A 27,613-nucleotide genomic window follows, 5' to 3' on the forward strand; every position below is an offset into this window, starting at 1 on the left:
CTCAGGGACCCCTCGCTAAGTCGTGAGAAGGCCAGATGGGGCCACCATGGGACATTAGAGCCCAGAGAGTAGGGATCAGCAGGGCTGGTTTATAACCCAACCCCTTCCCACCCTGGAGATCAGCATGCTCCTTTTGTGTACCAAGACACTTTGGGAAAAGTCCAACAAATGATTCTGAAAATCAGAAGGCATACTCAACTGTTTACTACACTAAAACATACGTTTGTTTTTCAGTCAAACAGAAGCCCTGCTCTTGGTTTGCTATAAAGCTGAAGGATAGAGGTGGTGAAATGGAACCACTCAAGTTCATAGATGGAACTTGAGCTGCACAAATGCATCCCCACGTTTTGTGAAATTGTTTTTCAATGGGCACACTCATTTTGCAAGCGGGGAATAATTTTTCACCCTCGGCTCTACAGTACTCATTACAATGGCAAACTCCACCTTCACTGCCCACGTAGTTTGGCATCCCCTGGCTATTATTCACATGTGAAACATTTGGCCACATTCATCATTCAATAAGACCAATTGAATAAAACATTTGACTGGGAAGTTAGAGGCATTGATATTGCATGGAGATTTCAAGAAAAGTCATGCAGATGTAAGGGGATTTGATTTAAAACGCATACATTTCATTATTGAAGAAATTAAACCGAGGGGGGTTTGGAAAAGTAAAAAGAAATACATGGTTCCATAGAAACACAAAACTAAAACTCTATTAGCATCATATAAACTAGAATAATACCAATAGAGTACAAAAATTCCTTAAGTTTCTTAGCTGCCTTCATCCATTTATGCAATTTTGTGCCATTTGTCCATGGCATCACATTGTGGGAACAAAGTGGCAAGGCAAAAGGCAAAAGGCAAAAAAGAACAAATATTAATTCATGGCTCTGAGGAAGGTGTCTGACAAGCCAAATGTCTTTTTCTGTTTGCCCCTGTAGTACATATTAAAATCACGGTAGACATCCGAGTGATCCTTTTATTTTTCTAGGAATAGTCACGTCATGCCCAACGGTCATTTTTGTAGTCACACTGGGGTGGAGCACGTCTGGGTACGCTTGTAGTTATGAATTCAAGACTCTGGAAAACAGTACTGCATGTTGGAAAAGTGGTTTCCCATCGGTTAGAACTAGAATACATGACATCTCTTATGACGTGATAGTGGATTCACCGACAATCTTCCTGCACAGTTCTCCTCTCTGCGCATCAGGAGACCAAGAAGACAGAAAAACTGTGACAACTTGTCTGAAGCCATTTTTACAATCACACACAGCTGAAACACCAGACTTACAGAGGCATTTTATACACATACGTGAGGCGAAGAGGGGACATCGTCTTGATACTACAACAGTTTACTAGAATGAGTCAATACAGAATATTCTATTGGTTTGAGATGAAGCACTATGGACATTCATAATGCTCATTTGAAAATGGTCATACTCAAGGAACCATAAGATGACGATCACCAGAGGAAGTTGGCAAGCAGAATTATTTTTGAAATATCACCCCCTCGCCTGTAATCATGTATGTTGTCAGTATGACACAGACACAGCTCTAAACAGCCATACCACAAACCCATTCACAACACCACCCACAGATATAACACTATGACACTGAACTGAGAATGTATGATCACACAGAATATTTTCTCAAGGTATCAATGGGTGTCATTGTCTTATGACATATGGTGTCATTATAACAGAGTTGTTAGTTATACTCTGAAGTAAGACAAAGGTGTACATTTGTTATAAAGAACATATGCAAAATAACATTTAGAAAGCACGATGAATGTATTGAACAAGATTCATGGGTAGATTAATTATGGACTGGTTTAGACAAGGCAATTCTCACATGAGCCAGTGAAAACCATTCCTTACCTGAAAACCATGTGATTGACTGGAAACTGAGTCTCGATGATTCCGGAGGTTCGCACTCTCACCCGCAGGACGTCCGCCTCAGTGGGAATGTATCTGGGAGAGATGATCCGACTTATGTTGTCAAAGAAACTGGGAAAGGCAGATGGAGGAAACGACACTCAAAAGAAACAAAACAGCTTTAAGACTGTAAATGGTTTAACTGAAGAACATAAATCAGACAATGTCGATTTTTTTTAAATACCAACATGGTGAATTATGTTCAAAATTATATTTTATTGATGCATTAATCAGTGCATAACGGAGTACAAATAAAATGACTACATTGAGATTACACTCCAAATGTTTGCAGTCACTTAGAAATGTCCTTGTTTATGATAGAAAAAGCTCAACTGGCAGCTTCATTAAATAGTACCCGCAAAACACCGGTCTCAACATCAACATTGAAGAGGCGACTCCAGGATGCTGGCCTTCTAGGCAAAGTTCCTTCTCAAACAAGACACTAATGTACTTGTCCTCTTGCTCAGTTGTGCACCGGTGCCTCCCACTCCTCTTTTGCTGTTCTGTGAAGGGAGTAGTACACAGCGTTGTACAATATCTTCAGTTTCTCGCATGGAATAGCCTTCATTTCTCAGAACAAGAATAGACTGACGAGTTCCCAAGTAAGTAAGTCTTGTTTCTGGCCATTTTGAGCCACAAATGCTGATGCGCCAGATACTATAGTGTAAAGGCGGCCAGTTGAATTGCTTCTATAAAATCAGAACAGTTTTCACCTGTGCTAACATAATTGCAAAAGGGTTTTCTAATGATCAATTAGCCTTTTAAAAATGAGAAACTCTGATTAATTAACACAACGTGCCATTGGAACACAGTGATGGTTGCTGATAATGGGCCTCTGTACGCCTATGTAGATATTCCATTTAAAAAATCTGCCGCTTCCAGCTACAATAGTCATTTACAACATTAAAAATGTTTACACTGTATTTCTGATCAATTTGATGTTTTAAATGGACAAAAAAAGTACTTTTCTTTCAAAAACAAGGACATTTCTAAGTGACCCCAAACCTTTGAACGGTAGTGTATGTAAAAATGATGAGTTGTATGAGTATATGGTCTCCGAGGCAGTTTAATGAGTAACTTGTACTGAGCGACAGAGAGACAGAGATGGGAGAGAAATAACTCAATTAAGCAGTCATTTGAGAGTGTGGGAGATCAGAGGACAGTCCACCAAGTGGCTAGCTAGGTGGGATCCACCACTAGAGGACAGTCCACCAAGTGGCTAGCTAGGTGGGATCCACCACCAGAGGACAGTCCACCAAGTGGCTAGCTAGGTGGGATCCACCACCAGAGGACAGTCCACCAAGTGGCTAGCTAGGTGGGATCCACCACCAGAGGACAGTCCACCAAGTGGCTAGCTAGGTGGGATCCACCACCAGAGGACAGTCCACCAAGTGGCTAGCTAGGTGGGATCCACCACCAGAGGACAGTCCACCAAGTGGCTAGCTAGGTGGGATCCACCACCAGAGGACAGTCCACCAAGTGGCTAGCTAGGTGGGATCCACCACCAGAGGACAGTCCACCAAGTGGCTAGCTAGGTGGGAACCACCACCAGAGGACCAGCATTCTAATCTAGGTGATCAGACAAACGTCCACACAAAAATAATTCTGTGAGAGATGCTGTGTGTTGAACGTGTTCATAGAAAACTTACTTCATCCATAGGATCCACAGGGACTTGAGCCAGAAGATGTCCATAGTGATAAGGGATCGTCAAAAACATCCAAAACTATGATGGTGTTAAAACACACCAAGCCTTAGGGAAATGACCCGTCTCTACAATTATAAAGCATGTTCCGTGTCAACACACCTTCACTCATTGTATGCAAATCAGGTTCATGAGCCATAATATCAACGCAAGCTTTTTACTGAAATACTTTGAAGGTATAACCTCATAGCTGTGTTACCATAGTCTGACTGTTTCAGCAGAGCTCTAAAAGCAAAGTCCTTTCCATAAGAGAGAAAACTCATCATTAGAACACGTCAAAACAACAAGTCACTTCTCATGCCACAATAAACAGGTACAGACAACCATTAGAAGAGAAAGGCCAAATGAGTAGTGTTGATCTAAGGGGGAGGAATAACATGACATATTGGAGCTGACCTTTTGATCACACAGCAATTAGCACTTTTCACAAAGCAACACACACAAGCTGGTGCAGTAGAGAATGTCACGAAGCGCTGTAAAGTGATACCTCCAGGGTGAGACTGAGAGGTTCCCGCCAACCACCTTCCTACCCACCCACGCTGCACTACACCGCCACGAGCCAGGCATTCCAGACATTCCGGTCCAGTCTCATTGTGTCACCCACCAAGGATGCACACCCACCCAACCCCTTCCCTCCATTCCTTCTGCCCTCACACCCTCCCCGAATGCAGCACTCGCTACATGGCACTGGTGATTTTGAGTTGTGGCCAACAGGCCCTGGGTTTAAATAGCATTAGTTTCCATTCAAATACATTGAGCGTTTGATTGAACCTGGCCTGGAGTGTGTCGGATGTGCAGGGGGCTATTCCATTGGTTCTATTGCCCAAGACAAGTTCAATTGAGCGCAGCTAAAGTATTCAAAAGAAAATAAATACCATTTCAACCCAGGTCTGGCGGCCATGAAACCCAAGTCAAACTGTCCGGCAGGCCATAGTGTCATGTCAGTGGGCCACGGAGGCCCACACTACAGGGACGGGAGCTCCAGGCAGGCTCAGCTGCAGTGTGGGGGGGGCACCCTCAAACAGGACACCAAGCCTGGGTACGGTCATGACACCCACACCCCCCTGCTATCCTCTGCTGGGCTGCTGTCTTGAAGGATCAGGAGTTTGGAAGCAGAGCGTCAAAGTGATGGGGATGGACTGTACAAGCAGAGTTCTTTTCAGCTTGGGTTGGCAGTGTTTACAGAAGCCAACAGTTCCAGTTCCTCAGCCTCCTCTAAAAACCCAGTGGAACAGTAAAGAACTACAGGTCAGGACAGTTGATTCAGACCTGCTCATTTCTGTAACAAAAGAAACAGGTCTGTATGAAGAAAAAAAAACTGTTGTCTCTTCTACATGTAAGCTGTCAGGTATAACCTCTTGGACAGTCTAAATACTTAAAATCGCTTCCTCTCCTCATCACCTTTCCTTCATGACTACCAGTGAGTGAAAGGACACGGAAGGTTTCCATTATATCGACGCTGGCCTCTTTGGGTATAGCAACTCCATCCCCCTCTCCCTGCCTCCCCCTTGCCTCCTTCAACTAGGCTGCTGTGGTCAGAGGTTGTAAATTCCTGAGAAGACCTCGGACACAGTTAGAGTCGTATTTCATGGAGAACAAAGGAAATCCTTCCACCTCACAGAACTTGAGGTACGAACAAATTTCATGTCCTGGAGAAAGTATAAAAGATTGGTGAAGAATCCAGCTACGAACTGGTCCGTTTGTCACAACTTGGGAAGCTCATGGGAGACAGTGTGGCCACATTACCATAACGCTGTTCATATAATAGCCTCAGATGAGGTTCACATCTCATTTTTGTATAAGATGAATGAGTGAGGATGATACTGTTTGAATAATGGTGTCATATGATTGTGGACTGTTTAATGAAGAAAAATACAATTCCCTTTTGATTTAAACTAAAATCATAGGACCGCCCCTGAGCCCAGATAGGGTCAGACATCCTGGGACAGCCCTTTTCTGCCATTCCGAATAAAACCCAACTTTGACAAATTATCAGCAGATCATGTTTCTCTCAATCACGGGAGTACAAAGGTTGTAGACCATTACTGAATCTTTTAACCATACCACGTGGTTAAACTCTTAGACTATCGATACCGACAGAATGAGAACAAGTCTTTGATAGTAATTACTAGTCTCCATCTAGGAATTCAGTATCATTGAACGCGAAGAACGACAACTGCCGAAACATCCACTCTATAACGAATGTCACTTTGAACTATCCCCTCTAAACAAGACAGAGAGAGGGAGAGAGACGGACAATTCAACGAAATAAACTTTTCACCAGCGATCAAGACGACACACTGACCGTAAATATAAATATTCATTGCAATTGTTCCCGAATGAGTGAGCGTTCATGTGTAAAGGATTAGCATTTCAATTGTTATAGTTATCACTTTGTAGTGTTTTCTTAGTCGACCCCCACTTCCCCTTTTTTCCCCCCCACTTCCCCTTTTTGTCTGCTGGTTTAGCCCATTAGGGCGCATTTTCCTATCATTACATTTACCTTCTTTGTCTGTTTATGCATTTCTGTGAAGTACTTAGTAATAAATAAATGATAAGACAATTGATGTATGGATGACTTATGGTGAAGACTGGGTTCGTGCAGATAACCAACAATTTACGACATTTGGAATGAGACTAACGTGAGGTAAAGTAAATAATTCATTAATTCGAAGACTAATTGATCAGATAAAATATCTGAAAAGTTATTTTAGGAAATTATAACTTTGTAATCTGAATATTTTTCCTTGGTGCCCCGACTTCCTAGTTAATTAGTTAGTGGGGCAAAAAAGTATTTAGTCAGCCACCAATTGTGCAAGTTATTCCACTTAAAAAGATGAGGCCTGTAATTTTCATCATAGGTACACTTCAACTATGACAGACAAAATGAGAAAAAAAATCCAGAAAATCACATTGTAGGATTTTTTATTTATTTATTTGCAAAATAAGTATTGTCAATAACAAAAGTTTTCCACCATAATTTGCAAATAAATCAATTAAAAATCCTACAATGTGATTTTCTGGATTTTTTTTCTAATTTTGTCTGTCATAGTTGAAGTGTACCTATGATGAAAATTACAGGCCTCTCTCATCTTTTTAAGTGGGAGAACTTGCACAATTGGATGTTGGAGGGCCAGTAGGAGGCACTCTTACCTTGGTCTAAAAAAGATCAATGCCCCAAGACAGTGACCGAGACATTGCACTGAGTAGGGATCAGTCTATTGAATGGAATATTAAACGGGTGTCCTGACTCTGTCTTCACTAAATATTCCCATGGCACTTATTGTTAAGAGTAGGGGGGGGGGGGGGTTAACCCCAGTGTCCTGACTGTCTTCACTAAATATTCCCATGGCACTTATTGTTAAGAGTAGGGGGGGGGTTAACCCCAGTGTCCTGACCCTGTCTTCACTAAATATTCCCATGGCACTTATTGTTAAGAGTAGGGGGGGGGGGGGGTTAACCCCAGTGTCCTGACTGTCTTCACTAAATATTCCCATGGCACTTATTGTTAAGAGTAGGGGGGGGGTTAACCCCAGTGTCCTGACCCTGTCTTCACTAAATATTCCCATGGCACTTATTGTTAAGAGTAGGGGGGGGGGGGGGTTAACCCCAGTGTCCTGACTGTCTTCACTAAATATTCCCATGGCACTTATTGTTAAGAGTAGGGGGGGGGTTAACCCCAGTGTCCTGACCCTGTCTTCACTAAATATTCCCATGGCACTTATTGTTAAGAGTAGGGGAAGGGGGGGTTAACCCCAGTGTCCTGACTGTCTTCACTAAATATTCCCATGGCACTTATTGTTAAGAGTAGGTGGGGGTTAACCCCAGTGTCCTGACCCTGTCTTCACTAAATATTCCCATGGCACTTATTGTTAAGAGTAGGGGGGGGGGTTAACCCCAGTGTCCTGACTGTCTTCACTAAATATTCCCATGGCACTTATTGTTAAGAGTAGGTGGGGGTTAACCCCAGTGTCCTGACCCTGTCTTCACTAAATATTCCCATGGCACTTATTGTTAAGAGTAGGGGGGGGGGGGTTAACCCCAGTGTCCTGACCCTGTCTTCACTAAATATTCCCATGGCACTTATTGTTAAGAGTAGGGGGGGGGGGGTTAACCCCAGTGTCCTGGCTAAATTTACAATCTGGCCCTCATTCTATCATGGCCACCTAATCATCCCAAGCTTCCAATTGGCTCATTCATTCCCCCCCCTTCTCTCCCATGTAACTATTCCCCAGATCATTGCTGTAAATGAGAATGTTCAGTCAACTTACCTGGTAAAATAAGGGCACATTATATTAAATCGTTTTTTTATCAAATAAAACTCACAACATCAGTATGAAACATAACTAAAGAGAGCAGAATGCTACTGCCGTTAACCCAAACCCACATCATCATAATCCACACTTCACTTGAACAACACCCCATTCAGCAAAGGTAATGTCCCTGAAAACAAGGCATAAAGAGGCACTAAATTGAGATTTGATGACACTTGAAACAAAATGTCGTAAAAACCCGCCGCGCTTCACATGAAGCGCCAAATTGCGTCCTCACCAAGGACGTGGTGCTATGTCCCATCATATCACATGCTTAGAAACACTGCTGATCAACCCCCACAAGATGTGTCTATGACACCAGAACAACAATAAAAAATCTATTCTGAGCATGACCTCAGTTCAGGGCAGGGGCCTGTTTTAGGAACATGTAAAACGCACACATACCTCCAACTACAGAGAATGACGCCATGGTGTTTAAGTAGCCATCTACATAAGCAGTCTAATATGCAGGAGTATATTCAAAAAGAGGACAAATCGAGAATAAACTGGTGCAGATTAAATTGGACCTGGGTAACGCCGCAATACATGTGGATCCACCGCCAACCCCTCTGGCTGGCAAACCCATACATAGCCCTCTAATGCCACCGTAGCCCTCTAATGCCTCCTTACCCATACATATCCCTCTGATGCCACCTTACCCATACATAGCCCTCTAATGCCTCCTTACCCATACATATCCCCCTGATGCCTCCTTACCCATACATCGCCCTCTAATGCCTCCTTACCCATACATAGCCCCCTGATGCCTCCTTACCCATACATATCCCCCTAATGCCACCTTACCCATACATATCCCCCTGATGCCACCTTACCCATACATAGCCCCCTGATGCCACCTTACCCATACATAGCCCCGATGCCACCTTACCCATACATAGCTCCCTGATGCCACCTTACCCATACATAGCTCCCTGATGCCACCTTACCCATACATAGCCCCCTGATGCCACCTTACCCATACATAGCCCCCTGATGCCACCTTACCCATACATAGCCCCCTGATGCCACCTTACCCATACATAGCCCCCTGATGCCACCTTACCCATACATAGCCCCCTAATGCCTCCTTACCCATACATAGCCCCCTAATGCCTCCTTACCCATACATAGCCCCCTAATGCCACCTTACCCATACATAGCCCCCTGATGCCACCTTACCCATACATAGCCCCCTGATGCCACCTTACCCAAACATAGCCCCCTGATGCCACCTTACCCATACATATCCCCCTGATGCCACCTTACCCATACATAGCTCCCTGATGCCACCTTACCCATACATAGTCCCCTGATGCCACCTTACCCATACATAGTCCCCTGATGCCACCTTACCCATACATAGTCCCCTGATGCCACCTTACCCATACATAGTCCCCTGATGCCACCTTACCCATACATAGCCCCCTGATGCCACCTTACCCATACATAGCCCCCTGATGCCACCTTACCCATACATAGCCCCCTGATGTCACCTTACCCATACATAGCTCCCTGATGCCACCTTACCCATACATAGCTCCCTGATGCCACCTTACCCATACATAGCCCCCTGATGCCACCTTACCCATACATATCCCCCTGATGCCTTCTTACCCATACATATCCCCCTGATGCCTTCTTACCCATACATATCCCCCTGATGCCTTCTTACCCATACATATCCCCCTGATGCCTTCTTACCCATACATATCCCCCTGATGCCTTCTTACCCATACATAGCCCTCTAATGCCTTCTTACCCATACATAGCCCTCTAATGCCTCCTTACCCATACATAGCCCTCTAATGCCACCTTAGCCCTCTAATGCATCCTTACCCATACATATCCCCCTGACGCCTTCTTACCCATACATAGCCCTCTAATGCCACCTTAGCCCTCTAATGCATCCTTACCCATACATAGCCCCCTGACGCCACCTTACCCATACATAGCCCCCTGATGCCACCTTACCCATACATAGCCCCCTGACGCCACCTTACCCATACATAGCCCCCTGACGCCACCTTACCCATACATAGCCCCCTGACGCCACCTTACCCATACATAGCCCCCTGACGCCACCTTACCCATACATAGCCCCCTGATGCCTTCTTACCCATACATATCCCCCTGATGCCTTCTTACCCATACATATCCCCCTGATGCCTTCTTACCCATACATAGCCCTCTAATGCCTCCTTACCCATACATAGCCCTCTAATGCCTCCTTACCCATACATAGCCCTCTAATGCCACCTTAGCCCTCTAATGCATCCTTACCCATACATATCCCCCTGACGCCTTCTTACCCATACATAGCCCTCTAATGCCACCTTAGCCCTCTAATGCATCCTTACCCATACATAGCCCCCTGACGCCACCTTACCCATACATAGCCCCCTGACGCCACCTTACCCATACATAGCCCCCTGACGCCACCTTACCCATACATAGCCCCCTGACGCCACCTTACCCATACATAGCCCCCTGACGCCACCTTACCCATACATAGCCCCGACGCCACCTTACCCATACATAGCCCCGACGCCACCTTACCCATACATTGCCCCTGACGCCACCTTACCCATACATAGTCCCCTGACGCCACCTTACCCATACATAGTCCCCTGACGCCACCTTACCCATACATATCCCCCTGAATGCCACCTTACCCATACATAGCCCCCTGATGCCACCTTACCCATACATAGCCCCCTGATGCCACCTTACCCATACATAGCCCCCTGATGCCACCTTACCCATACATAGCCCCCTGATGCCACCTTACCCATACATAGCCCCCTGATGCCACCTTACCCATACATAGCCCCCTGATGCCACCTTACCCATACATAGCCCCCTGATGCCACCTTACCCATACATAGCCCCCTGATGCCACCTTACCCATACATAGCCCCCTGATGCCACCTTACCCATACATAGCCCCCTGATGCCACCTTACCCATACATAGCCCCCTGATGCCACCTTACCCATACATAGCCCCCTGATGCCACCTTACCCATACATAGCCCCCTGATGCCACCTTACCCATACATAGCCCCCTGATGCCACCTTACCCATACATAGCCCCCTGATGCCACCTTACCCATACATAGCCCCCTGATGCCACCTTACCCATACATAGCCCCCTGATGCCACCTTACCCATACATAGCTCCCTGATGCCACCTTACCCATACATAGCTCCCTGATGCCACCTTACCCATACATAGCCCCTGATGCCACCTTACCCATACATATCCCCCTGATGCCTTCTTACCCATACATATCCCCCTGATGCCTTCTTACCCATACATATCCCCCTGATGCCTTCTTACCCATACATATCCCCCTGATGCCTTCTTACCCATACATATCCCCCTGATGCCTTCTTACCCATACATATCCCCCTGATGCCTTCTTACCCATACATAGCCCTCTAATGCCACCTTAGCCCTCTAATGCATCCTTACCCATACATATCCCCCTGACGCCTTCTTACCCATACATAGCCCTCTAATGCCTCCTTACCCATACATAGCCCTCTAATGCCACCTTAGCCCCCTGACGCCACCTTACCCATACATAGCCCCCTGACGCCACCTTACCCATACATAGCCCCCTGACGCCACCTTACCCATACATAGCCCCCTGACGCCACCTTACCCATACATAGCCCCCTGATGCCACCTTACCCATACATAGCCCCCTGATGCCACCTTACCCATACATATCCCCCTGATGCCTTCTTACCCATACATATCCCCCTGATGCCTTCTTACCCATACATATCCCCCTGATGCCTTCTTACCCATACATATCCCCCTGATGCCTTCTTACCCATACATATCCCCCTGATGCCTTCTTACCCATACATAGCCCTCTAATGCATCCTTACCCATACATATCCCCCTGACGCCTTCTTACCCATACATAGCCCTCTAATGCCACCTTAGCCCTCTAATGCATCCTTACCCATACATAGCCCCCTGACGCCTTCTTACCCATACATAGCCCTCTAATGCCTCCTTACCCATACATAGCCCTCTAATGCCACCTTAGCCCTCTAATGCATCCTTACCCATACATAGCCCCCTGACGCCACCTTACCCATACATAGCCCCCTGACGCCACCTTACCCATACATAGCCCCTGACGCCACCTTACCCATACATAGCCCCCTGACGCCACCTTACACATACATAGCCCCCTGACGCCACCTTACCCATACATAGCCCCCTGACGCCACCTTACCCATACATAGCCCGCTGACGCCACCTTACCCATACATAGCCCCCTGACGCCACCTTACCCATACATAGCCCCCTGACGCCACCTTACCCATACATAGCCCCCTGACGCCACCTTACCCATACATAGCCCCCTGACGCCACCTTACCCATACATAGCCCCCTGACGCCACCTTACCCATACATAGCCCCCTGACGCCACCTTACCCATACATAGCCCCCTGACGCCACCTTACCCATACATAGCCCCCTGACGCCACCTTACCCATACATAGCCCCCTGACGCCACCTTACCCATACATAGCCCCCTGACGCCACCTTACCCATACATATCCCCCTGATGCCTTCTTACCCATACATATCCCCCTGATGCCTTCTTACCCATACATATCCCCCTGATGCCTTCTTACCCATACATAGCCCTCTAATGCCACCTTAGCCCTCTAATGCATCCTTACCCATACATATCCCCCTGACGCCTTCTTACCCATACATAGCCCTCTAATGCCACCTTAGCCCTCTAATGCATCCTTACCCATACATAGCCCCCTGACGCCACCTTACCCATACATAGCCCCCTGACGCCACCTTACCCATACATAGCCCCTGACGCCACCTTTACCCATACATAGCCCCCTGACGCCACCTTACCCATACATAGCCCCCTGACGCCACCTTACCCATACATAGCCCCCTGACGCCACCTTACCCATACATAGCCCCCTGACGCCACCTTACCCATACATAGCCCCCTGACGCCACCTTACCCATACATAGCCCCCTGACGCCACCTTACCCCATACATAGCCCCCTGACGCCACCTTACCCATACATAGCCCCCTGACGCCACCTTACCCATACATAGCCCCCTGACGCCACCTTACCCATACATAGCCCCCTGACGCCACCTTACCCATACATAGCCCCCTGACGCCACCTTACCCATACATAGCCCCCTGACGCCACCTTACCCATACATAGCCCCCTGACGCCACCTTACCCATACATAGCCCCCTGACGCCACCTTACCCATACATAGCCCCCTGACGCCTCCTTACCCATACATAGCCCCCTGACGCCACCTTACCCATACATATCCCTCTGACGCCACCTTACCCATACATAGCCCCCTGACGCCTCCTTACCCATACATAGCCCCCTAACGCCTCCTTACCCATACATAGCCCCCTAACGCCTCCTTACCCATACATAGCCCCCTAATGCCACCTTACCCATACATAGCCCCCTGATGCCACCTTACCCATACATAGCCCCCTGATGCCACCTTACCCATACATAGCCCCCTGATGCCACCTTACCCAAACATATCCCCCTGATGCCACCTTACCCATACATATCCCCCTGATGCCACCTTACCCATACATATCCCCCTGATGCCACCTTACCCATACATAGCTCCCTGATGCCACCTTACCCATACATAGCCCCCTGATGCCACCTTACCCATACATAGTCCCCTGATGCCACCTTACCCATACATAGTCCCCTGATGCCACCTTACCCATACATAGTCCCCTGATGCCACCTTACCCATACATAGCCCCCTGATGCCTCCTTACCCATACATAGCCCCCTGATGCCACCTTACCCATACATAGCCCCCTGATGCCACCTTACCCATACATAGCCCCCTGATGCCACGCCACCTTACCCATACATAGCCCCCTGATGCCACCCTTACCCATACATAGCCCCCTGATGCCACCTTACCCATACATAGCCCCCTGATGCCACCTTACCCATACATAGCCCCCTGATGCCACCTTACCCATACATAGCCCCCTGATGCCACCTTACCCATACATAGCCCCCTGATGCCACCTTACCCATACATAGCCCCCTGATGCCACCTTACCCATACATAGCCCCCTGATGCCACCTTACCCATACATAGCCCCCTGATGCCACCTTACCCATACATAGCCCCCTGATGCCACCTTACCCATACATAGCCCCCTGATGCCACCTTACCCATACATAGCCCCCTGATGCCACCTTACCCATACATAGCCCCCTGATGCCACCTTACCCATACATAGCCCCCTGATGCCACCTTACCCATACATAGCCCCCTGATGCCACCTTACCCATACATAGCCCCCTGATGCCACCTTACCCATACATAGCCCCCTGATGCCACCTTACCCATACATAGCCCCCCTGATGCCACCTTACCCATACATAGCCCCCTGATGCCACCTTACCCAATTACATAGCCCCCTGATGCCACCTTACCCATGACATAGCTCCCTGATGCCACCTTACCCATACATAGCTCCCTGGATTGACACCTTACCCATACATAGCCCCCTGATGCCACCTTACCATACATATCCCCCTGATGCCTTCTTACCCATACATATCCCCCTGATGCCTTCTTACCCATACATATCCCCCTGATGCCTTCTTACCCATACATATCCCCCTGATGCCTTCTACCCATACATATCCCCCTGATGCCTTCTTACCCATACATATCCCCCTGATGCCTTCTTACCCATACATAGCCCTCTAATGCCCCTACCTCTAGCCCTCCTAATGCATCCTTATACCCATACATAGCCCCCTGACGCCACCTTACCCATACATAGCCCCCTGACGCCACCTTACCCATACATAGCCCCCTGACGCCACCTACCCATACATTAGCCCCCTGACGCCACCTTACCCATACATAGCCCCCTGACGCCACCTTACCCATACATAGCCCCCTGACGCCACCTTACCCATACATAGCCCCCTGACGCCACCTTACCCATACATAGCCCCCTGACGCCACCTTACCCATACATAGCCCCCTGACGCCACCTTACCCATACATAGCCCCCTGACGCCACCTTACCCATACATATCCCCCTGATGCCTTCTTACCCAGACATATCCCCCTGATGCCTTCTTACCCATACATATCCCCCTGATGCCTTCTTACCCATACATAGCCCTCTAATGCCTCCTTACCCATACATAGCCCTCTAATGCCACCTTAGCCCTCTAATGCATCCTTACCCATACATATCCCCCTGACGCCTTCTTACCCATACATAGCCCTCTAATGCCACCTTAGCCCTCTAATGCATCCTTACCCATACATAGCCCCCTGACGCCACCTTACCCATACATAGCCCCCTGACGCCACCTTACCCATACATAGCCCCCTGACGCCACCTTACCCATACATAGCCCCCTGACGCCACCTTACCCATACATAGCCCCCTGACGCCACCTTACCCATACATAGCCCCCTGACGCCACCTTACCCATACATAGCCCCCTGACGCCACCTTACCCATACATAGCCCCCTGACGCCACCTTACCCATACATAGCCCCCTGACGCCACCTTACCCATACATAGCCCCCTGACGCCACCTTACCCATACATAGCCCCCTGACGCCACCTTACCCATACATAGCCCCCTGACGCCACCTTACCCATACATAGCCCCCTGACGCCACCTTACCCATACATAGCCCCCTGACGCCACCTTACCCATACATATCCCCCTGATGCCTTCTTACCCATACATATCCCCCTGATGCCTTCTTACCCATACATATCCCCCTGATGCCTTCTTACCCATACATAGCCCTCTAATGCCTCCTTACCCATACATAGCCCTCTAATGCCACCTTAGCCCTCTAATGCATCCTTACCCATACATATCCCCCTGACGCCTTCTTACCCATACATAGCCCTCTAATGCCACCTTAGCCCTCTAATGCATCCTTACCCATACATAGCCCCCCCGACGCCACCTTACCCATACATAGCCCCCCGACGCCACCTTACCCATACATAGCCCCCCGACGCCACCTTACCCATACATAGCCCCCCGACGCCACCTTACCCATACATAGCCCCCCGACGCCACCTTACCCATACATAGCCCCCCGACGCCACCTTACCCATACATAGCCCCCCGACGCCACCTTACCCATACATAGCCCCCCGACGCCACCTTACCCATACATAGCCCCGACGCCACCTTACCCATACATAGCCCCCGACGCCACCTTACCCATACATAGCCCCCCGACGCCACCTTACCCATACATAGCCCCCCGACGCCACCTTACCCATACATAGCCCCCCGACGCCACCTTACCCATACATAGCCCCCCGACGCCACCTTACCCATACATAGCCCCCCGACGCCACCTTACCCATACATAGCCCCCCGACGCCACCTTACCCATACATAGCCCCCCGACGCCACCTTACCCATACATAGCCCCCCGACGCCACCTTACCCATACATAGCCCCCCGACGCCACCTTACCCATACATAGCCCCCCGACGCCACCTTACCCATACATAGCCCCCCGACGCCACCTTACCCATACATAGCCCCCCGACGCCACCTTACCCATACATAGCCCCCCGACGCCACCTTACCCATACATAGCCCCCCGACGCCACCTTACCCATACATAGCCCCCCGACGCCACCTTACCCATACATAGCCCCCGACGCCACCTTACCCATACATAGCCCCCCGACGCCACCTTACCCATACATAGCCCCCCGACGCCACCTTACCCATACATAGCCCCCCGACGCCACCTTACCCATACATAGCCCCCCGACGCCACCTTACCCATACATAGCCCCCTGACGCCACCTTACCCATACATAGCCCCCTGACGCCACCTTACCCATACATAGCCCCCTGACGCCACCTTACCCATACATAGCCCCCTGACGCCACCTTACCCATACATAGCCCCCTGACGCCACCTTACCCATACATAGCCCCCTGACGCCACCTTACCCATACATAGCCCCCTGACGCCACCTTACCCATACATAGCCCCCTGACGCCACCTTACCCATACATAGCCCCCTGACGCCACCTTACCCATACATAGCCCCCTGACGCCACCTTACCCATACATAGCCCCCTGACGCCACCTTACCCATACATAGCCCCCTGACGCCACCTTACCCATACATAGCCCCCTGACGCCACCTTACCCATACATAGCCCCCTGACGCCACCTTACCCATACATAGCCCCCTGACGCCACCTTACCCATACATAGCCCCCTGACGCCACCTTACCCATACATAGCCCCCTGACGCCACCTTACCCATACATAGCCCCCTGACGCCACCTTACCCATACATAGCCCCCTGACGCCACCTTACCCATACATAGCCCCCTGACGCCACCTTACCCATACATAGCCCCCTGATGCCACCTTACCCATACATATCCCCCTGATGCCTTCTTACCCATACATATCCCCCTGATGCCTTCTTACCCATACATATCCCCCTGATGCCTTCTTACCCATACATATCCCCCTGATGCCTTCTTACCCATACATAGCCCTCTAATGCCACCTTACCCATACATAGCCCTCTAATGCCACCTTACCCATACATAGCCCTCTAATGCCACCTTACCCATACATAGCCCTCTAATGCCACCTTAGCCATACATAGCCCTCTAAATCATCCTTACCCATACATAGCCCCCTAATGCCACCTTACCCATACATAGCCCCCTAATGCCAGCTCACCCATACATAGCCCTCTAATGCCACCTTACTGACAACTGCCCCCCAGGTGGTGGGTAAAGTAAAGCTGAATTGCTGTGAAGCAGAACACTTGGCCGCTGCTTAGTTCATAACGCAGACAGTCAGGAGTCTTTTAACCAAGTATCCCAATCACAACACGCCACTGTAAATAGTAGTATGTACATAATCCCCGGTTGTCATCCCCTCATTTGCTCACTAGACACACAAGCATTTCAAACTTAATTCCCATGTCTTTTTTTCCATGTCCTTTTTTAACCAACCACGTTTACAAAGACATGACAGGCATGACATTATAATGAAGGACCAATTAAAAATGTCAATTCAGCAAAATGTCAGGAGAATCATTTCCTATGACGGATGTATTTTCTGCTACAATCCCATTATGTGTATATCGACGAGGAAGTAAGCAAAGGCTTCCCTTGTAAGACCTGGGAGGATCCACACGGTCCAGTCAGTCTGAATGAGGTGGGACGGCGCAGATAGAACACGACACCAGTAGCACGATTCTTGATTTTCCATGGCAAAGAAGAAAAGCAGCCACGAGACAGACTATTAAACTCTTTGAGCCTTTAAGAACCTGCTTTATGTCATATGTCACGTTAAACGGGTGTCCTGACTCTCTGAGGTCATTAAAGATCCCATGGCACTTATCGTAAGAGTAGGGGTGTTAACCCCGGTGTCCTGGCTAAATTCCCAACCTGGCCCTCAAACCATCATGGTCACCTAATAATCCCTAGTTTACAATTGGCTCATTAATCCCCCTCCTCTCCCCTGTAACTATTCCCCAGGTCGTTGCTGTAAATGAGAACATGTTCTCAGTCAACTTACCTGGTAAAATAACAGATAAATAAAATAAATAAAAAATATGCTTTCTGCTATACCTTCAATTATAGGATGCGAGTGACGACAGTGAAAAAGACAACACTGCCCCTACCTCGCTCTCCAGAGGTTGATTAAAATATAAATTGATACCAAAACGCAGCATTTCTATCAACTTCCACTGTTTCATCATGAAATTCAGTGCGCTCCGTATGTTGTTTCCTTGTCATGATCATACTTCAGAGAACTGTGATACTGAGTACAGTGACAACACTACATGTAAGGTACTCACTAGAGCGCTGAGTCGTTGAGTTGGAACTCGTAGCCCCTGGCAGCTGCAGCTCTCACACCCTGGTCGGCCCAGAGAGCACAGAAAGACAGGGCCACAAACGGCAGCAGCTCCCCGTCCTCCCCGAAACACTGGCCACAGGACAGCACAGAGCGGGCATGGGCCTGCATGGGGACAACAGGAAGAGGGCTTCATGATCACCGATACTCCAGGGCAGTGGTTCCCAAACTTTTTATAGTCCCGTACCCCTTCAAAACATTAATCTCCAGCTGCGTACACCCTCTAGCACCAGGGACAGCGCACCCTCAAATGTTGTTTTTGCCATCATTGTAAGCCTGCCCCCCACACACACAAAATGATACATTAAAACATAAGAATGAGTGGGAGTTGTCACAACCCGGCTCGTGGGAAGTGACAAACAGCTCTTATAGGACCAGGGCACAAATAATCAATAATTTTGCTCTTTATTTAACCATCTTACATATAAAACCTTATTTGTTCATCAAAAATGGTGAATAACTCACAGGTTAATGAGAAGGGTGTGCTTGAAAGGATGCACATACCTCTGCAATGTTGGGTTGTATTGGAGAGAGTCTCAGTCATAAATCATTTTCCACACACAGTTTGTGCCTGTATTTAGTTATCATGCTAGTGAGGGCCGAGAATCCACTCTCACATAGGTACATGGTTGCAAAGGGCATCAGTGACTTAACAGCGCGATTTGCCAAGGCAGGATACTCTGAGCGCAGCCCTATCCAGAAATCTGGCAGTGGCATGTGTTGTCCATCAATTTTCACAGAACTGCTTGTTGTAATTTCAATGAGGCTCTCTTGTTCAGTTTATCAGTAAGTGGACTGGAGGCAGGGCATGAAAGTTGTTTGTATCATCCGTATCGTGAAAGTACCTGCGTAATTATTCACCCAACTCACTCAGGTGCTTCGCTATATAACATTTGATAATGTCCGTAAGCTTGAGTTCATTTGCAAACACAAAAAAAATCATACAATGATGGAAAGGACCTGTGTGATGTCCTTGTTAATGCAGACAGAGAAGAGCTCCAACTTCTTAATCATAGCCTCAATTTTGTCCCGCACCTTGAATATAGTTGCGGAGAGTCCCTGTAATCCTAGATTCAGATCATTCAGGTGAGAAAAGACATCACCCAGATAGGCCAGTCATATGAGAAACTCTTCATCATGCAAGCGGTCAGACAAGTTAAAATTATGGTCAGTAAAGAAAACTAAGCTCGTCTCTCAATTTAAAAAACAAGCGTGTCAATACTTTGCCTCTTGATAACCAGCGCCCTTCTGTATGTTGTAAAAGCATTACATGGTCGCCGCCCATATCTTTGAATAGTGCAGAAAAATACACGAGAGTTCAGGGGCCTTGCTTTAACAAAATTAACCATTTTCACTGTAGTGTCCAAAACACCTTTCAAGCTGTCAGGCATTCCCTTGGCAGCAAGAGCCTCTCGGTTGATGCTGCGGTGTACCCAAGTGGCGTCGGGAGCAACTGCTTGCACGCGCGTTACCACTCCACTATGTCTCCCTGTCATGGCTTTTGTGCCATCAGTGCAGATGCCAACATGAGCAGCAGCTACATTTGGCTACATACGACCGTTAATGGAATTCCCGCAAGAGTGTAACGGTTAATGTGATTGGATGTTAATTATTTGACATTGTGTTGTTATTTCGCTGAACACTAGATGGTTTAATTTTATTTTTGGCAGTGAAACGAGGCTAATCAGGCGAGAGAAGTAAAAAAACTCACCCAAATGTATAGACTCCGTTGGAAAATATAAATCGACTGTTTGAAAATGTGAAAAAAAAAGTTTACAAAAATAAATAAATGTGAATCATATTTTTATTTGGCATACCCCCGACGGCATTGCTCCAGTTTGGGAATATGTTGAACATTTGCTGTCTCGGGTCTTGTTCATTAGGGAATGAAAGACATATGCTTTTTTTTGTGTGTGTTTTGCTATGTAAAATGAGTGTTTCTTATTGGACTAGTCCAGGTAGTCCCTCTCGGTTTCAGTCTTTTCTTCCATTTGGTCCTAATGAACAACCCAACTAAATCATAATGACAGATGTAGATGACAAATGCCAGTCCCTGTGTCCACTTGTCGTTATTAGTGAGGTCAAGAAAGATGTGTGAGGCAAAGAGGCCTTTAAATTTCAATATATGGCTTGTGATAGTGTTAGGGACGTAGCTAGGAGAATACCAGAGCAAGGCTGACATCTAACGTGACATCTGAGCTCTACAGTTAGCTATGACCAGGCTATGACCAGGGGCAGAGATGTAGGTCTAAAACTGGGCTGACTAGTTACACTGTATGATCCTGTTAGGTCAGCATGTGTTAAATGGGGGTACAGAATGTGTTGCATCATTACCAGAGGGTGTGAATAGAGACCATATTTCATAATGTGTGCTGTATCTGTTTGATAGAAGACCACAAATGGTCTTCTGGCTAGTACCCTCTGCTAGTTGTGGTTTATGTATCTGTTTGATAGGAGACCACAAATGGTCTTCTGGCTAGTACCCTCTGCTAGTTGTGGTTTATGTATCTGTTTGATAGGAGACCACAAATGGTCTTCTGGCTAGTACCCTCTGCTAGTTGTGGTTTATGTATCTGTTTGATAGAAGACCACAAATGGTCTTCTGGCTAGTACCCTCTGCTAGTTGTGGTTTATGTATCTGTTTGATAGGAGACCACAAATGGTCTTCTGGCTAGTACCCTCTGCTAGTTGTGGTTTATGTATCTGTTTGATAGGAGACCACAAATGGTCTTCTGGCTAGTACCCTCTGCTAGTTGTGGTTTATGTATCTGTTTGATAGGAGACCACAAATGGTCTTCTGGCTAGTACCCTCTGCTAGTTGTGGTTTATGTATCTGTTTGATAGGAGACCACAAATGGTCTTCTGGCTAGTACCCTCTGCTAGTTGTGGTTTATGTATCTGTTTGATAGGAGACCACAAATGGTCTTCTGGCTAGTACCCTCTGCTAGTTGTGGTTTATGTATCTGTTTGATAGAAGACCACAAATGGTCTTCTGGCTAGTACCCTCTGCTAGTTGTGGTTTATGTATCTGTTTGATAGGAGACCACAAATGGTCTTCTGGCTAGTACCCTCTGCTAGTTGTGGTTTATGTATCTGTTTGATAGGAGACCACAAATGGTCTTCTGGCTAGTACCCTCTGCTAGTTGTGGTTTATGTATCTGTTTGATAGGAGACCACAAATGGTCTTCTGGCTAGTACCCTCTGCTAGTTGTGGTTTATGTATCGGTTGCCTGGAGTAACTACGTATTTTAAATTGTCAAATCAAAAGGTCCTAACAAGGTGGTCAGTCAGTATGACATGATGCTCCAAGACTAGCTACTAGCTCTTCTCCTTCACCTTGTTCTTCTTGTTGGCCAGATTAATCCTCAGCAGTCCCATGCCGCGCAGCACAAACTTCATGGAGGTCAGGAGGTTATCCAGCACTGCAGCCTGTGAAGGGAGGGAGTTTGAGTTTTATTTCGGTATACATGGCAGCCAAAATATGAAGTGTGAATACATCAAGTAAATCAATAAATGTTCACTAATCGAGAAAGTTCAGTAGTCTGATGGAATCACTCATGGAGGGCTCAGTTTAAATACTTTGGATGGTGAGCCAGAGAGGGAGGGAGAGAGAGGGGTGACTATTGAGCACTGGGACTGGGCTATTCTTCACAACACTGCAGATAGAACAAAAATAATGATTCCCTATTCTACCAGACAGATATTCATGCCTGTTCTATGTGAATGTAAAATGTTCAAACATCCACCTTTACAGACCCCTAGCCAAGGACTGTACACAGTAAAAAAAACATGGTTTGAACAGTATACAGCTACCATTAACCACACCTAAGCTCTTGTACCTCCATGGTCTGATTGGGAGGAGGTAGAATCACCTTTCCCAAACCCCAGCTCCCATACCATACATCCAGACGCAACAACTCCCTCCCTAATCTCCCAAGTGGAGTCACTATCAGCTACATCAGTGCCCTGTCCAGCCAAAACACTATTCGATTAAGCATCAGTAAGAGCATTTTCTTACAGAATGGAAGCACACAGTATTAACGGAGGGCAGTATGCATTGATCATGGTATCGTGACTGTTGAATACAGCCTTTTAAGCCAACAACATAACAGGCTATGGACCTGTCTGGGTTCTTTAGAATAGTGAGAATGTAGTGTAACAAAGCCAAGAATCCCCTTTAAAGAAAAAAAACAGAGATTCTCAAATGTGTTGTGACAAGGAGGGTAGTGTACACAGCACCTTGAAGCTAATAAGCTCTGGCTTGGAGAAGCCATGACTGTGGATGATCTTCATCTGCTTGACCATGGTACTCTTACCACTCTCTGTAGCACCTGGAACAAAGTAGTCATCACATCAGTGCAATCTAATGGGAACTTAAATCACAAAACACATTAAATATATTCTGCAGTGACATGGTTGGCCATATTTGTGATTTGCAACCAACCTGGTCTCAGAGCATTTAGTATTTTTCTGTACATACATCCGAGACAAACCGCATTTAGTATGATATGTTGCGTTTCGTATGGTATGTATTCATTTGTGGATGCCTATCACCCATTTCGTATGATATGTTAAGAATGACAATTTCTATTACATGTTATGAATTCATAAAAAGCATGTAATATGTTAGGAATCTGCAAAACATTTGATATGTTATCAATTCCAGGTAGGTGGCTAAGGTTAGCTAGCTCGCTAACGTTAGAGTTAAGTTTAGGAATTAGGTTAAAGGGTTAGAGGAAGTGTTAGGGGAAGGGTTAGCTAGCTCGCTAACGTTATAGTTACGTTTAGGAATTAGGTTAAAGGGTTAGGGGAAGGGTTAGCTAGCTCGCTAACGTTAGAGTTACGTTTAGGAATTAGGTTAAAGGGTTAGGGGAAGGGTTAGCTAGCTCGCTAACGTTAGAGTTAAGTTTAGGAATTAGGGTTAAGGGAAGTGTTAGGGGAAGGGTTAGCTAACATGCTAGTTAGTTGCAAAGTATCAAGTAGTTCAAAAGTTGACAATTAGCTAAAATGCTAAAGTTGTACATGCTGAGATTCTAAATGATCTATCAACCGTTTGCATTATAAGGTTAGGGTTAAGTTTAGGAGTTAGGTTAAAGGGTTAAGGTTAGGCAAATGGGTAGCTAAAATGGTTAAGGTCAGGTCAGTGGTGGAAAAATACCCAACGTTCATACTTGAGTAAAAGTAAAGATAACTTAATAGAAAATGACTCAAATGACTCAAGAGTATTTGGTTTTAAATAGGCTTAATTATCAAAAAAATAAATGTAATTGCTGTAACTATTTGGGTGACCTGGCCAAATTCACACTGTAGAAATATGAGTTATAGTTCTATTACTCTACTTGAACGCAAGTCTAAGAAGAGGTAGATCTGTTCTATGTGCGCAATTTCTTTTGCGTCTTCAAAAGATTATGGAAAATATATTTCACAAGGGTTTAGATGGTTGAATGATTCTCTACACTAGAGCAGCTTATTTTGTTACAAACTGAAATTAGGCAAACTACACAAATACAAAAAAACACAACAAAGTGTTGGTGCCATGTTTCATGAGCTGAAGTAAAAGATCCCAGAAATGTTCCATATACACAAAAAGCTTATTTCTATCGAATTTAGTACATCCCTGTTAATGAGCATGTCTCCTTTGCCAAGATAATCCATCCACCTGACAGATGTGGCATATCAAGAAGCTGATTAAACAGCATCATTACACAGGTTCCCCTTGTGCTGGGGACAATACAATGCCACAAAAAAAAAAGGTGCAGTTTTGACACACAACAATGCCACAGATGTCGCAAGTTGAGGGGAAAGGGGGGATATTTAGTCAGTTGTCCAACAATGTATTCAACTGAAATATGTCTTCCACATTTAACCCAACCACTCTGAATCAGAGAGGTGTGTGGGGCTGCCATAATCGTCAACGTCTTTGGCACACAGGGAACAGTGGGTTAACTGCCTTGCTCAGGGGGAGAACGACAGATTTTTTACCTTGACAGCTTATGGACTCGATCCAGCAACCTTCCGGTTACTGGCCCAACGCTCTAACCACAAGCCATCCAATTGGGAGGGAGCGTGAAATTGGCATGCTGACTGCAGGAATGTCCACCAGAGCTGTTGCCAGAGAATGTAATGGTAATTTCTCTACCATAAGCCGCCTCCTACAATGTTTTAAGAGAATTTGGCAGTATGTCCACCTGGCCTCACAACTGCAGACCACGTGTAACCACGCCAGGCCAGGACTTCCACATCCAGCTTCTTCACCTGCGGGATCGTCTGAGACCAGCCACCCGGACAACTGATTAATTTGTAGGTTTGAACAATCTATGGATTTCTGCACTAACTGCCAGAAACTGTCTCAGGGAAGCTCAACAGCATGCTCATCGCCCTCACCGGGGTCTTGACCTGACTGCAGGTCAGCACCGTAACCTACTTCAGTGGGCAAATGCTCACCTTCGATGGCCACTGGCACAATGGAATTGTGTGCTTTTCACGGATGAATCACAGTTTCAACTGTACCGGGCAGATGGCAGACAGTGTGTATGGCGTTGTGTGGGTGAGCAGTTTGCAGTTGTCAACGTTGGGAACAGAGTGCCCCGGTGGTGGGATTATGGTATGGGCAGTCATAAGCTATGGACAACAAACATGATTGCAATTTAATCGATGGCAATTTGAATGTGAAGAGATCCCGAGGCCCATTGTCATACCATTTGTCCGCTGCCATCACCTCATGTTTCAACATGATAATGCATGGCCCCATGTAGCAAGGATCTTTACACAATTTCTGGAAGCTGAAAATGACTCAGTTCTTCCATGGCCTGCATACTCACCAGAAATGTCACCCATTGAGCTTGTTTGTGATGCTCTGGATCAACAGCATGTTCATGTTTCCACCAATATTCAGCAACTTCGCACAGCCATTGAAGGGGAGTGGGACAACATTCCACAATCAACAGCCTGATCAACTCTAAGCACTGCATGATTATGTCTCAACCGCACTGTGTCGCACTGCATGAGGAAAATGATGATCACACCAGATACTGACTGGTTCTGATCCACACCCCTACCTTTCTTTAAGGTATCCGTGACCAATGGCTGCATATCTGTATTCCCAGTCATGTGAAATCCATAGATTAGGGCCTAATGAATTTATTTAAATTGACTGATTTCCTTATATGAACTGTAACTCAGTAAAATCTTTGAAATGGTTTCATATCACATTCATATTTTTGTTCAATGTATTAGAGTTTTAGCAACCAATGGCAGGGCTATTTCTGCAGTGTAACTAAGTATCAAATGTATAAATAATTTTAAATTCCTCATATTAAGCAAACACAGCACCAACACTTATACATTTACAAATAAAGCATGTGTGTTTAGTCCACCAGATCAGAGCAGGAGATGACCAGGGATGTTCTCTTGATATGCGTGTGAATTGGACACTTTTCTTGTCCTGCTAAACATTCGAAACGTAACGAGTACTTTTGGGTGTCAGGGAACATGTACGGGGTAAAAAGTACATTATTTTCTTTAGGAATGTAGTGGAGTAAAAGTTGTCCAAAATATAAATAGTAAAGTACAGATACCACAAACTAAAGCAGTAGGGCCTACTTTAAAGTATATTTTCTTAAGTACTTTACATAATTGGGAAGGGTTAGCTAACATGCTAAGTAGTTGCAAAGTAGATAAAGTAGTTCAAAGGTAGCCTAAATTATAATTATCCACTGTGTTTCTAGAAATGTGTGTTATACCCACCCAACCAAACTCCTTTCAATTTGGCATTAAGTAACCATCTGTCTCAAGTAACCATACCAAAGATAACATATCATACTTACGGGTCTCGGATTTCCATACATAATAATACGAAATTGTGTGAGACACGGTTGTTGCAACACATACACCTCGCACGCACACAAACTTACCAAGTAGCAATATTTTGATCACGTTCACCTCAAGCTTGGCTTGTTCAAACAAATCTCGTTCTATATTAGAGCTTTGAATTTTCGCCCTTTTCTCATCCTCAGTAACGTCGGGTACGGGGTGAATGCAAATTGATCTCACGCACATCTAGGTTTGAAAAGTAAACTTTAGTCGAAGATACAGTATGTTCTATTAGAATGTCGCATAACGACTGTCCGGAGATGTTTGCTTGAAAAACAAATGAGGGGTACACGTTAACACAAACAAAAACAACATTTTGATATACCTGCAGAGGGGCTGGCAGAATATTGAAAAAGCGGAACATCTTTGCGGTAAAGTTTGCTACTAACTGGGGCTGAAAATTCAACACGCGATAAAGATAAATTAGGTAAACCTCAAGAACATTGAATATGTCCAATTAATTTCTATAGATTATACTACTCACTGGTCAAATCTTGCCGCTAAACAGATAACACCTGTGGATTATTAGTGGAGAAGACCCGTGCTCATATCATGAAGATACCAATCACGAGCGCGAGACTGAAGCAGAATTTAATTAAAGCCTACAATACCTATTACAGTGTTCTATAAACTAAGTTGATCGCTTTATTTAAACAAACACATGCATAGTGCTTTATAATACATTACGTGCTCTTGTAAACAAACCACTATATAGCCTCAACATGGTTAAAACTAGAATGTTTACATCATAGATGGTCAGTCCTTGCATCCATAGCTGTCTATGATTTTGAGTGGTAACAGTTTTGT

The 27,613-nt window shown here is 46.3% G+C and overlaps 1 protein-coding gene across 3 annotated transcripts; it reads right to left on the minus strand.

The window, feature by feature from the left end:
• Positions 1 to 1,876: 1,876 nt before the first annotated feature.
• On the minus strand, positions 1,877 to 27,310 carry LOC116369551 (guanine nucleotide-binding protein G(o) subunit alpha-like). Of its 3 annotated transcripts, XM_031819516.1 has the most exons (7): positions 27,291 to 27,310; positions 27,132 to 27,200; positions 26,848 to 26,992; positions 23,174 to 23,265; positions 22,271 to 22,363; positions 18,879 to 19,039; positions 1,877 to 2,009 (listed from the first exon to the last, which is right to left on the minus strand). In XM_031819516.1, exons 2-7 carry the CDS (start codon positions 27,168 to 27,170, stop codon positions 1,877 to 1,879), a joined length of 663 nt encoding a protein of 220 aa, XP_031675376.1. In that variant the 5' UTR covers positions 27,171 to 27,200; positions 27,291 to 27,310. The 3 variants fall into 3 exon arrangements, with proteins under 3 accessions (XP_031675376.1, XP_031675375.1, XP_031675377.1); XM_031819515.1 differs by having other exon boundaries at positions 27,132 to 27,305; XM_031819517.1 differs by having other exon boundaries at positions 1,880 to 1,973; positions 27,132 to 27,305.
• Positions 27,311 to 27,613: the final 303 nt, after the last annotated feature.

The sequence above is a fragment of the Oncorhynchus kisutch genome, unplaced genomic scaffold (assembly GCF_002021735.2).
Source record: "Oncorhynchus kisutch isolate 150728-3 unplaced genomic scaffold, Okis_V2 scaffold2229, whole genome shotgun sequence".
Classification (NCBI taxonomy): Eukaryota; Metazoa; Chordata; class Actinopteri; order Salmoniformes; family Salmonidae; genus Oncorhynchus; species Oncorhynchus kisutch.